The sequence below is a fragment of the Atractosteus spatula genome, chromosome 18, assembly GCF_055471065.1.
Source record: "Atractosteus spatula isolate fAtrSpa1 chromosome 18, fAtrSpa1.hap1, whole genome shotgun sequence".
Taxonomy (NCBI): Eukaryota; Metazoa; Chordata; class Actinopteri; order Semionotiformes; family Lepisosteidae; genus Atractosteus; species Atractosteus spatula.
The window spans coordinates 14,855,830-14,870,336 of NC_142723.1; the positions used below are offsets into that span (position 1 = coordinate 14,855,830).

General features: G+C 40.1%; 1 protein-coding gene across 1 annotated transcript in view; it reads left to right on the forward strand.

Moving 5' to 3' along the window:
- rab26 (RAB26, member RAS oncogene family) overlaps positions 1-14,507 on the forward strand; it is a 143,357-nt gene that overhangs the window by 48,581 nt on the left and 80,269 nt on the right. The window contains exon 3 of the mRNA XM_088936632.1: positions 14,418-14,459. Coding sequence (XP_088792758.1) covers positions 14,418-14,459 — 42 coding nt within the window. The remainder of the gene's footprint in view (positions 1-14,417; positions 14,460-14,507) is intronic.

Genomic DNA, 14,507 nt, shown 5'->3' on the forward strand with positions numbered 1-14,507 from the left:
TTTAAAGAGACATAGGGGATGATGATCTGGATTTCAGATAGCAGCCACCAGGGACTGAAAAGTGTTCAACCTTACTCACTTGAAAGTGTTTTAAACTTCTGTTCTTTCAGACGGGATTCTGCTTGATTCAAAGAAAAAGAAAAATCACAGCAATCTCTCACAGCATAGGCTTACAAAACTGTTCTCGGGCACTGGCCTTGCCCAGTCATCAAAATGGGACTATTAAAACTGAAATAAGGACAAAAAATGAAAGCAAGGGCTTAAACTATTGACTGTGGATCCAATCACGTTCTTGAGTTCGAATACAACTGATTTTGGAAATCAGCTGTTTTGGGGGTGGGGAATAGCTCATAATATTTATAGGGAGATTGGAAGGGGTGGTGATGGTGAGAAATACAACAGAAAACTAACTTATGTTTTTCTTTTCAGCTAAACATTTTTCTCTTAGGATAGCCTTCCTCCTAATACTCATTTTTTGCAGCTTTTTTTTCAGGGCGATGCAGAGAACGTATTATCGAATTCGTTGCATCATTCTTAGCAGAGTGGCCAAAGAACAGGTAGCAAGAAGAAGTGATGGGAGAAGTTTGGTAACGATTGGAATGTATGATTTGCACATTGCATCTAACGACAATGCGCCTTCCTTATGAAGAGCTCAGATGAATGGTTTTAGGAATGGTTCCACAGCTTTATTGACTCTCATTTCTGATGAGTCAGATCAAGGGATTCTTGGCTTCATACAGTTCTTCCACAGTACGTAGCTCAAAAACATGCACATCCTGGTTGCAGTGCACAAGCTGTTGTATTACATATTCAATCTTTACAAATTGGATTACGTGTTATTGCTGTTGTGTTAAAAACTAGCTCCTTTTTTTGCAGCACGTTTTAGTTTCGCCCACGTTTTACTGCAGTACTGTAGTCTTTCTTATAAGGGCATTTTCTCTAAGGAGGCCAAGAGAGTGGTATTATCTCATAAAAACAGAAGGTCAATGATTAATATATTTTACAATCTCGCAGTTAAACACAAGAAAGGTTTACAGATGAAAAGCAGGCATTTTCTTTGCCTGTAGTTTATAAGTGCAGCAGACTGCTTTCTGACCGTTCCAAGCTAGCAACATGCAGTTAGATCCAAACACCCACAGCTCCATACAAATAGCCAGCAGGCCAACCCAAACCATTGGTATTTCAGTTTCAGTTGAAAGCTCCTTTTCACTGCCGGCCCCAGCTGTGGACATCCACGAGACTCCAGGGTCAAATTCAGTTCTATACCGGCAGAGCACCAGGGAGACATTGGTCCTGCAGAAATCACAGTTCTGCTGTGAGGGCCACTCTCAGTGCTGACCGAACTGCACTCTAATAATCAAGGTCCGATTTGTTATGATAGCCCTGGGGAATGCAGCCAGTGTTACAGTGGGTCCTATTCCCTTTTATTCTTCAATGTACCTTTGAGAGCCTCCATTCTGTGGCATTGCACTGTCTGTCTTGAGTCATCATGCCTGTAGGTTCCAGAAGCAATCGAATAAAAAAGAATCTCTATACTCCACTTTTATTTACCGTACAAGGGACAGGAAAGCCTGATATTAAAGATAGAGTACTTATTAAATAAAATCATCCAGCTATCTTCTATTGCGCATCAGAAATAATTTTGTTTGGTAACAGTGTTCTATGTTCTCTTTCCATCAACAATACATAACTGTTACAGTTTCCTGTTGAAACGGGAAGGCCAGAGATGATGTTTCTTAACTAACGGAACAGCACTTATTGTTAAGCATATTACCTTAGCTTCAATGTCATCAGGATGATGGATGTGCAGCCTTGAAGTATGGCTGTGACTATTTCATTTTCTTGGGTGGGGGAGGGACATTTCTTTTGATTTACTCCTGCTCCTTTGGATGCAGAAGAGTTTTCTCATCTGCTTGATGCCCTGTACTTTGTCCCATGTACAGTCGCTTTAAAGGTCACTGGGTTTTAGTCGGTTTTGAAGATCGATACACAGGGACGACTGAAGCAAAAAAAAAAAAAACAGATCCTGGAGGATCAGGGGAGTTTTGTTGTAAGCACAACTAGGGCGCGTTTGGACATCATTCCCTTTTTGTGCTTGAATTCTTTAAAGCAGGAAATGTCCTTTCAAGAGCTGCTCTTGGTTGGTTTTCATTGATTTTATATGCAGGACTATTAGTGGATATTCCAGCCATGTCTTATTTAATGTTTCAGAAAAGTCAGAGGTATTGCTGGTCAGCTCACCTTTGTTTCAGGTCACAAATTAAGTTCAGATGGTAAGGCTCTGTGAAACAATGTGTATTACTGCCTCTTGGGGGGGGGAGGACAGTGGTTTTATAAATACAGAATCAAGTTGCATATTTACAGAACCTCACATCCCTATCTGCGCTGCCTGTATGTGTTATTCGGATGTTCTAAATATTTTCTTTTCTGTTTTGAGATCCCCTCAATAAGCTGCATTACTTTGCTATGTGGAAAAAAAAAACGTCTTTTACTATTACCAAGCTGAAGACTCTGAAGTCTGTGTATTGCTCTCTGCAGAACACACAATATAAACCTGTCTTTATACTATGAATTCCAGTATATTTGTGGCAGGCTGCTGTTTTTGTGTAAAAATGAAAGATGTTCTAACCTTTGATTCCTTTACAGTTGTGGTGCAGGAGGTAACTTCATATAATTTGATGGGCATTTTGAAGCGCGGGAAATAACTCATTAATTCCAGTCAATATTTTCTCCGTAGAGTGCTCTGCTTCGTTTGGTCTTTATTAGCAGGCAATCAGCATTAATCCGTTGTCCTCTTCTCTTCAGTGAATGTGAATTGGCCATATACGCTGTAATAAAAAAACTTTAAAATGTAGTATTCTCTGATTTACTGCAGGGAGCAATTTAAACTTAATTAGAAGTAACTTTATCCTATTAACAATATCTCAGCTATATGACAGTAGAATACAGAGTATGTATGGCTCTGGTTACAGAAGTCTAATAAAAACATCTAAATATTGATTCTCTACTAATAAAGAGGAGGGCTAACAAATTCTTTCCACATGAACTCATTTTGACCTTCTGTAATGATTTACATATCCCATATTCTCCAAGCCATGATTTGAATCACAAATTTTCTCTACTGCGCTAGGAACGACGTGCAGATATTCACGTTTTCTGGATGATGATAATAGTCCGAATATAAGCATTTTTAGGATAAAGAGATCCAAATTGGAATGTATTGAACTTATTGATAGCCAAAGTCATTTTGTCGATATATTCCAGAACAGCTCTGGTCCCAGGAAAATTAGAGCATAAGGAGGCCTTAAGGATCAATATGGAAATCGGGTGAGATCCTGCGCTCTCCTAACTTAAGACCTGGAAGATACATTCAGCTTTGTTCCCACCGGGATCTCAGATTATCAGCTTTTATGCGCTCTTCAGGACGTGCATCTCAGGATTTATGGGGTCTTTTAGGAAGTATGAGTGACTTTCAGATGGACTTAGATTCCTGCTCTTCCAAAGAAATAAGGGTGATTCAATATTCTGCCCACCACAATCAGCTGTCGACTGATTGTATGCAAATATCTGTCTATGCCTGATTACTTGTCATCCCCAGGTTGCTGTTGTTCATCTCATTGTGGGTTGAAGCTGTCATATGGTGAAACACTCAGTAGCTACAGTATCTATCATGCAGAACATCATGGTGTGTTTGTTTGAGTTCAGTGCCCGAATTGAAGAAAATCACCCTTTTGATAACAGATGCGAAAGAAACATTCCCATCGCTACCAGAAAAAAAAGTTCCTTTTTGTAAAGAGAGATTCTCCACTTTAAATTACTCCCATTTCATGGCATTAGGAAAGACAGGCTGGAGACCTACACAAGCTTACTGACAGTTTTATTGCCCTATACATTACAGCAGGGAGTGCTGGTCTGCTGGTCACGGAGCCAGTAAAGCTAAGAAGGCAGAGAGAGAGCAGGCGTCCTCTGGACTCAGAGAAGAGGAAGGAGAGAGAGGGGATTATTCCCTGGTTTTCCTGGTTTTATAGAGGGAAATGGCAAGAAATTGTGAACTTGGGGTGAAAGGGGAGAGGTAGTAGGGACAGTCCTACTCTGGGGGATTGCCACAGTATGTCTGGAGATGTTGTGCTTTAAGAAAAAAAGATGCTTTTAAGCTCCTCAGACCAGCATTTACTTCATGGGAGACTTCACAAGAACGGAGATTACTCATTGGACACCCCCCCCCCCCCCCCCCCCCCCCAACTCCCAGTTACTTCACACAGAACAGCCCAGTGATAACGTCGAACCTCACCACACCCCAGCTAGATAACTGCTCAGGTCTGACAATTTTATTGCGCTTTTTCAGAAGCTTCAGGTGTGGACTATTGCTCAATCTCAAAAACCATGCACTTTCAAGGGCTGAAGTGAGTTGATTGCATTGGTTCAGAAGCATTTAATCTTTGGAGCAAAAACTTTTCTGAAAAGGCCCCCTTTACCTGTGGCCCTGTGAAAACAGAGCTCTTTTTTATTGGACTAAACGCTCTAAGTTAGAAGGCTGACATTAATCTGCAAGTTAGTAACAAGAGTTTCAGGAAAAAAGATCTCCTGGCATGGTGTCGGTCTGTAGGGATGCAAGGAATCACAGTGCAGTCCAGTGAAGGTTTGAGATGAGTTTAATAGTAATGAAAATGTCCACTTCCAGAGAACACTGAAGGAGACACACACAAGGTGTAGTAGTTCAGGTGGGTAGCTGCGTCAGCATGCGTAGGCTGCAAAGGAACAAGTAATAGGTTTATTCCATGCTGAAAAAAAGAAGAAAGAAAGAAAACACAACGTTTCGGCCGTGGAGCGTTCTTCAGGTGTCCAAGGTGTCCAGGTGTCCACAAGGTGTATTTCCCAAAGTGCCCTGAATTGCAGGAGTGTTACACTGGGTCCAGCCATGTTATTTCCATGAATGTGGCTTTAAGATTCCACATTCTACTTATGGTCCAGTGGCTATTCCTGATGATCTTATCTTGCTTTTCAGCTACTTTTGAGGTGTCACATACAGTACAACCGCAGGTGTCTGTTCAAAATTCTCTCACGCCAGATTTCTCCGTGTCTATAATCTGGATGTTAAATATCATATACCAAAGACGTTAATAAGCAAGTTAACAGGATCAGTATCTCCATCCTCTAATTGTGGACGACAGTCTAGTGCAGTTTAGTTTTACATGTGTGAGATCCTGAATGCTTCCTTTGCCACTAACCTTGTTGTTACTTAATGTGGGCCCTCTTACACACATGAACATAACCAAAAATGCTTTAAGTTAATTGAAACACTCAAAAACTTGCATTATTATTATTTATTATTATTACTACTTGTTTTGAAGCTTGGGTTTAGACGTTATGCAATTGCTTACATATTGCTGAGAACCTGTGTGAATTGGTTTTCAAACACTGTGCTCAGGATGCTCTCATTCGTTCTCTCTTAATTATTTAACCTTAATTACTTAATTAAACCCGTAATGGAACTACTACTCTTCCTTATTAAAACGATGTAATTTAATTGTTGTCTGATCCGAAGAAGTTGGGTGTTCAAAGAAAGGTAGCGTGAAGTCTACAACTGCTGAAAGAGCTCAAGACAATTTTAAAGACCTCATTAAGCAAATAATTTTATCGGTGAAGTAAAGAGAGATGAATCTGAACTGAACCCTGAAGAGAAAAGGACTGTTTCAGAAAAACAGCCTTATCTGTGGCAGTTTGGCTAATGATTGTGAGAACATTGATTACTTAATCTGGAGCTTGAAATATCTGTGACAGGTCTTATTTTTGGTTGTTCTTCTTATACAAGCATGATGAATTACAACAGAAATTGCATTTCCATAAAGCACTGGCTTATAGGATCTTCATTTTTAAAATGATTTGTTCTCTCTCATTAAGTATCCTTACACACTTCCACTTTTTGCATTTTCTGGCCTGATCATTAGTTTTTATGCAACACTCTGACTCCCAGCAGGAACGAAGAAAAAAAATGCCCCTGCAGAAGTATTGGAAAGTTAATGTTGTGGTCTTTTGTTGTTGCAACAATGCCTCCTCTAAAATGTGCTTCCTCAGCTCATTGGAGTCCAACACCAAGAGATGCTTGCTCTAGCAGAAATCTTTAACCTCTGTATACAATAAGAGGTAATTTATAAAAGTTCTACTAATCAGAATCTTCCTACTGTATCAACTAATGAATGTAAATGAGTGAATGGTTATTAACTCCAACCCATAGGGGGCACATTAGTGGGTTTTATAGGTGATGTTTAGTTAGTAGCTGAATAGGTTGATGGGAAGGCATATCTTTTGGAACAGTCATGTGGAGAATTAGTTCGATAAGCTAATTAAAAAGCTGAAATCCAGCGGCTGGTCACACACACTCTTCTTCTTAGACCTACCTGTGCTAAGAAGTACAATGGCAGCTTTCCTGAACCAAGATTTCGTATTTTACTGCCAAGGCAATGCGGTTTAAGCATATCACTTTAAGTACAGTCCCTGTGTAACATTAAAGCTGTCAAGCAGTATATCTATTGTGCTCAAAGGTCAGGTCATCGCAGCAGTTCGGTCATGGACGAGAAGTGAAGGAGCTGTCAATGATGCATGAAAGATTGAAAGGTTCTGAAGAAGGGGTAACGAATCAATCCATTCGTAATTTTTTTTCTCATATGTTCGTAGGACAGTGGAACCTAACCTGGTAGGCCCAGGACTACACCCCGGACGCGATGCCAGTTCATTACAGGGCTACGGCACGCGTTCGCAGAGAAAGTAGGAGAGGCCCATAAACCTAGACAACATGCGTTTCAACTGGAGGAAGAGACCACTGTGGGCAGAATGTGCATACTCCGTACGGAAGGTGCCACAGTCTGGAACTGACCTCATGAGTGGTGGGGCAGGAGCACTACCCTCCGTACCAGTGTCACCCTAAAAGTAAAATTGATCTGACAAATTTCCTGAAACAATGTGTGAACTAAAGCAAATTTTGAGGTCTTCCTGGATATTAAGGGGATTACTTAGTTTACCCCTAGGTCCCCTAAACCCCCCTTTTTAAAAAGCAGTGATAACAGTAGTGTGTAAACACAATACTGATTTCAGGGCCAGGTATTAGTTAAAAATAAAACTTGGAATTACAATAGATTAACAAACACACCTGTGCTTTTTCAGGCATGTGGTTTTTGTTATAGCAAGCTCGTGTAAAACCTCCATAGCCAGTCCTGACTTTTTGGAGGTAGGAGTGATTTTCCATTGGGAACGATTTACAGTTAATCCGCTCTCTCTTTCCCTCTTTTTTCCTCTTTTGCCATACTGGTTTTATGACTGCAGCCCCGGACACAGAGAGCACCAATCTGGTCATTCTCATGGGTCACCCTAAATCAGCTGTTCTGTAAAGATTAGGAATGTTCTTTGTGTCATTGATCAATAAACAAGTAATGCTTCAATTAAGGGTAAACACTGGTCTTTGAGATCTGAAGGATATGCTGATGTTTTGTCCCAAACGATCTCTAGAATACGTAGTTTAGCACTCCACATGTTTCTCATAGGTGAATTGTTCCAGGCCTTTAGAAATTGATGATTTAAAGTACTATCTATAAAACCTGCTGGACTGGGGCTCTCCAGGACCAGGGTTGGAGACTCATGGCTTACAATGGAATCGTGATGTTTTATCCCTAGAGAGATATGGGTATTGTACCTCTTAAATTCCTGTAATTGTGGTCATCACTCTCCTTTAGGTGCTTGAGCCTTTATGCTTTCAGGTACTTTGATTGCAGTACAGTACCTCTGAGCTCAGCTGTTTGCAACATGAATTTCTGCTGTGCTGGTGTCCATGTCTCTGTGTGAGCGTTAAATGTTTGAAAGGCTTAGATGTGTAGTAAATAGGATTATAGGCATTTCCATTGCAGTAACACAGCTGTACATTATTCTGCTCTATCCGCTTTTTGATCTGAGCCTTTTGTAGCTGTTGTAGTTTGCTGCAAGAAATGTAAAAGGCTACAGATGAGCTCAGGATGTCAGTTAGATTTTACCTCCTGCAATGTCTGTTTCACTAATAGAAGTGGTTTACAGCAGATACGAGCTTGCACTATCTTGCTAAAAATAATTGCTCAAATAAAAGAAAAACGACAGCTTGAGATCCAAACTGTTCAAGTGTGACTCTAGCCAAGGGGTGACATTTCTTTGAACTTTTTCTATATTTTATCTTAGTGACTTCAGCCACTGTGACTCAGCCTTCGTTCTGATGACAAATTATGCTAAAGTTGGGAATGCACTCATTGTTTACGCACACTTTCCTAAGTTTTGTTGTGGGTTGTGAGTGAGAAGCAATAAAGTGTGTGTGCTTGGAGTGTGTCTGGACTGCTGTGACAGAGAGCTGTCCATGGCTTCATCAGTAGGGATGGGAGGAACCAAGGTTAGAGTGATCTCTGCTGGTTGGAGGTGGTACAGCATCTAGGTTGCAAAATAAGGACAAAATCTAGTCTTTTCTCCAGTGATTCCTTGCCTTTTATGATACAGTGATTTTAACATTTGTATTGCTGAAGACCTGTGATAGAATTTCAGTGCCCACATTCCTGATAAAACCTCTCATGATGAAGGCAGCAGCTATTGGAATGATTACATTATTCAGGCAAAGTAAGCAGACGCCTCCTGTTGCTTGTAGTAAGCTGCCTGTTGCAGTAAAGTGATGGAAATTTAGAAATGCTGGTATATCGAACAGTGAATAGACCCTTGCCCATGAATCTGAACCTTTTACAGACTTGGGACTTATTTCATATGACTGTCCCACTGAAACCTTTTGCTCATCCTTTGTTTCCTCAACAGTATGTTGTCCAGGTTTTCACTGTTCGGTGAAAAACCATGCAGCCTACCGGTACACCTCTTTCTTAAATTGTTTCTGTGGTTGTGGAAGTCTTTTTCTTACATATTTGCAGTTTGGATAGGTATTCTGATTCTATATAGCATCTCATTGGACTTTTGTCCTTCTAGTGTAATTGATGTAAGGATATCTGCTACACTGAATACCTGCACTTTTCCCTTACATGCACATATTTAAAATATCAATGAAGTTCCTTTGCTCCTAGTCTCGATCAATGTTTTTTTTCCATTCTGGATAAGACCTGTCCCCTTCAGACATTATCAATAATGAATGAGCACTGTTAATTCTAAGGAAGATCGTTAGTCAATAGTCATTCCAGCAGCCATGATGTTGTGTACTAATTTCATAAAGACCTCTTAATTCACACCCCCACAGAGGCCACATCCTCAAGCAACTTTAAATCAAAGTCCCTGCCAAACACAGATTCTAACATCGCTCTCCAAGCAGCGATCTCGGAGACAGATCACGCTGACAGATTCTGTGTTGAAGAAGACAAAACCAAAGTTAAATGTCTCAGAAGACCTTACAGGATCAATAAGGGCAAGCTTCTAAGAAATGAAGAAGAGGCACATTATTGATTCGAGTTGCTCTGAGCTCAAAGTAGATATTTATTAAAGGTAAAAGGAATAAAAAACACATGTTGCTCAAACCTCCTGACACTGTACTGTGAAAACATGTTACTCACATGTTCCCCTTTGGTTACATGTCACGTGACCCAGTCAGTTGGGTATGTCTTGAAAACTTTCAAGCTCTCAAAATGGGTTATTTGAAAAGCATTAGGTGGTTGGCTACTATAGGTCTAAAATTTGACAACAAGTTTAAAAAAGAATATTAACATACCCTAAAAAGGAGTGAACAACTCACCTGGCCTCAGGTCAGCTTAATTTATAGGTTTCTAATTCTGAACTGCTCAAATTTCTTCAGTTAGGGTGCCTCAGAGTTTTTCTATAACCTGGGCCCTAAAGCCCCCAAGGACAACCACACCTAGAGGAGAGAAAGTATCCACTTGTACAGATATCAAATCCTGCTCATATCCAGCAGATATAACCTTTAGTCCTTACAGGAAGCATTCCTTTTTAAACATTAGAAAACAGACATGCAGATTTGTACTAATTAAGGTTAAGACGTATCCACTTTAACTGAATTTTGACTTAATACACCTTATAATCACTGAGCATTTAAAGTTACCATAACAGGACCAGGAGACCCTGCAGGTCATGACTGGTCTGGGTGCTCCAGTTTTCTCCCACAGTCCAAAGGCACACTGGTAGGTTGTGGAAGAATGGCCCTTGGCGTGAGTATGTGTATCTGTGTGTCTGCCCTGTGATGGAGGGGTGTCCCACCTAGGGTGTACCCTGCCCTATGATGGAGGGGTGCCCAACCTAGGGTGTACCCTGCCCTGTGATGGAGTGGTGTCCCACCTAGGGTGTACCCTGCCCTATGATGGAGGGGTGTCCCACCTAGGGTGTACCCTGCCCTATGATGGAGGGGTGTCCCACCTAGGGTGTACCCTGCCCTGTGATGGAGTGGTGTCCCACCTAGGGTGGACCTTGGCCTGTGTCCGATGCTTACCGAAATAAGCTCTGGTTCCCCCACACCCCTAAATTGGATGAAGTGGTTAGAAAATGGATGGATAAGCATGCAAGACATACAGTAGCTCATACAAACTAGTATTTCCAGACTACTACAGCTGGAATGAGTTCCAGAATTCAAACCATTTTATACAGTACGACACACATAATTACCAATGGTGGCCTGCCCTGATGTGGTAAGCATTAAGTTCTGATAAAATAGAGAGTCCTTCACAACTATGCTTACATTCTAAACTGATTGTGGAATAAAACAGCCTTTAGTCCCTACTCAAAAATTCCTCCCTATATAAATGCAAATATAATTGACGACTGGAATGTGACATCTTTTGTTTTGTGTATTGTGTGTCTTATTAGCTTCTTGTATTAGCTTATTACTGAGGTCTAGAGGTTGTGATGAATTTGTGCCTTGGGTTAGCACTGTAGTTTTTCAAGAAGAACATTATATTCATAGGCTTGCATTTTCTGTATGTTGATCTTTTCTAAAACTTGAACGCAACCCATCTTGCGCTCATTTTCCCTGTTTTACGTATTTTATGCTGGAGAATGGATGCTTCCTGTCTTTGACTGTAGAAGCTGGTCATAAAATGCCATGACGCAATTTGTCTGTGAAGGTGAACTTTGGGATAAGCACTAAAACCGATATAGTGAAAAGGTATTTTGCAGACCTGTCATGCATAAGGTAACAATTCATTATGTAAAAGTCCTTTCTCTTGCTGTTCTAAGGATAGTACCTTAAGGCAGCTACAGTAGTACAGCTACTTCAGGGACGGTAAAATGGCACCCTTATCGTAGCTTTAAAAAAGGACAGAAATGACAGAAGATACCGGCCTCAGGATGTAATTTATTTATTTACTAGGTACCCTCTGATAAAGGAAAAAAAGCTCAAATGTCCTGGTCTAATATATTTATCTTTCAGGTTATATGCATGGGTCTGGCAGAAAGGATAGAATAAGTACTGAATATTGTTAAAGCTGTTTCCTTACAGTTCTATACACACTTTGCCTGTAATGGACATGTATAGTAATTGTACAAATGCATTTAAAGGATGTTAAAGATTTAATTTTGAGAGGTGTTTCATGACATTAAGTCATGATTCTTGTCTTTAAACATTGCTTCACTTTTAATCACAATACGTCTTGAGTGTATGAAAGGTGATGAAATGTAAAATGCCGAAATGCTGCTTGCAGCTTGTTGCTTTCTGGTTTTACAGTACATGGATGTATGAAGTTTTTATTCACTTGTTTGAAAAGAACCAAAAATCAACCAGATCTCCGGGCAGTGAGATGGGAAGATCACCTCAATCAGATGTGGCCAATTATTTGTACAAAATGTGAAGAGTAATTTTGTTGGGGGGGTTTCCTTGTATCGAATGAAAGCAAACAGTCCTGTTTTCTTCTTTTAATGCACAGCACTACTGCAGAATCTTAGCTGCAGACAGTTCGTGAACATTGACAGACTGGAACTATTGCATTTCAAATAACATCAAAATAAAGAACAAAACCAGAAGGGAACAAATGAAAAAATAAAAAAAAATTATTTCGATTTGGAATGGGACATTTCTTATTCCTTTCACAGAGTGCATTGTCACGCTTGATTAAAATAATGAAGTTATATTAGGCCTATCTCAGTGTGTGTTTGTATATAATTATGAATGGACAAATGTCTGTGTTATTGGTGAAACATACATTTTGACTCTGCAAAAGGTATCTGCATTTGTCTACCAGTGTTTAGACACATTGCAGTATGATCAGTGTTTCGAACTAATTTAAACTTTGTTTACTTGAACTGGGCTTGATTGCCTTTTGGTATTAATCATGTATCTTTTATCAGGCATTTATTTATTGCAAGCCCTACCATGTTCCCGGTAATTACATGTGAAACTTTCTGCTTGAGATGAGACGACCTTATTCTACACAGGTCTTGGGCAGTAATTACATCGGATGCAATGCACTCTGACAATCATCACAGTGTTGATTAATAGTCACACACGCATTTTTTTTCTCTTAGTTGTTGGTATTCAGGCTCCAAAATAACTTCTTTTGTTTGTTTCCAGACACAGGCCTTTTGAGAAATGTCTAAAAAATGTAAAAACCTAAATTGGGAATATGGGAATATCTACATAGAAACAGCGACTTTGGCTTCTTCCTTGTTCTAGAAAAATAAAAGCTGTAAGCGGACAGCTTGGCTTCAATGTAAGCCCCAGAGTGAAGAAGCACAGGCTTGTCTGTGTTCCTTTAATTCAGCATTCTTTGATGCTAAATAGTTGTGAAAACCCAGGACTGACTCATTGCTGACAATGCAGAAATTCCAAAATTAATCAATGTCAGAACTAGGTTAAATGAGTGTGTGATGGACCTGGATTTTTAGTGGGATGTGTATGTGTGGGCATGGTGTTCAAAAGCATTCTAGATGCAATGTTTTGTTTTTTTTTTCCAAATAACCTGAAGTAACTTTTAACTGTAGTTTATTATTCATCCTTCCATTTTCTGACTGCTTCTTCCAATTCAGGGTCCCTGTTCAGTGAACCAGAGCCAATCCCGGCACGCAGTGGGCACAAAGCAGGGTACACCCAGCATGGGACAGACAGAGACACACACTCACACCAGGGCCAAATTTCCTAGACGCCAGTTACCCAACCAGTGTGTCTTTGGACTGTGGGAGGAAACCAGAGCACCTGGTGGAAACCCAGTGATCACGGGAGAACATGCAAACTCCTCACAGAGAGTGCTGAGGCTCCTTACTAGAAGGGCACTGCTGTTGTACCCTTGGGTACTTAACTGTTATTGCCCCAGTAAATGCCCTGATGTACAAATGGATCCTCTGCAAAACTTTACTGGAAAGAGATCTGCTCTCAACTGACCTAAAGTCATGTCATTTGCCAAACTGCTTTATACCATACGGTGTTCCGGGAAGCCGGAGCCTACCCGGCTAGCCTCATTCTCTAATTGCAGAACTTGAGAACTTGACAAAACTTAAGACCTTTTGCTAGCTTTACACTTTAATTTTACTTGAATTCAAATAAAAAAAATATAATTGTACTTAGACACTTGGGTAAAGCACCAGAGAGACAGAAATTATTGGTAGAAAGTGAAAGGTAGGGTAGGATGTTTTGGGAGCAGTACATTAACATAGAGCTTTGAGCAGAAATGTTGCTGAAGTCTAGGTCAGGCATATAGTAATTTCTTCGCTGGGAATGGCAAAACTGTGTGTTGTCAAAACAAAATAGCTCTCCCATTGTTCTGTTCATCACAGTATACTGAAACTGTTGTGTACATTTTGAATGTGTAACTTGCCTAATAGTATAATTAATCTTCACACATTAGTTACAATAGTGATTATCACCTCAGTATCTCAGATATAACACAGTGTCTGGTCCTTTGTCAAGCACACAAGTGAAAAACGATGCACTTGACACAAACTGGTGAGCAGTCTACTGATGCTTATACATTTTTCTTTTGAAAATACAAACTTCACGCGCCCCTTGAAATGGTGTGAAGGTGTTCCTTTTTATTTCTAAGTCTGCAGTTTAATGCAGTGATACAAATGTCTAGAGTTTTTTTCTTTTGTTCAGAGGTAGCTGAGCTGGCCAGTGTAACGTGACAAAACGCATCCGGGCAGAAAGACTCCTTTGTAAGGGCATTCATATCCTTTTCTTTTTTGACCCAGAATTTATCTCTTGTTCCCTTGAGGAATTAAAAGGTAACGACTGAGACTGGAAAATCCATTATTATAGAATGTGGGTAATTTCAGGCAGACATTACTGAACACTTTTATAAACCAGTGGAAACAAATAGGCAATTTTACGTTTTAAAATGTACATTTCTGATATTATTAATGACCGGGCTGCCTGTCCTTGGGGACCAGACCAGTCTGTTGGTTGTATGCTCACTGCTGAATCCCCGTGAATCTCATGGTTCCTTTGCATTCAGTGCATTAATTCAACCTTTATTTTTCAGAACAAGGTGTTGAACATCGATGGAGTGAAGGTGAAGCTACAGGTAAGACTTGCACAACTTCTTTTGTTTTCAAGAAGCAGTAATTTAGGC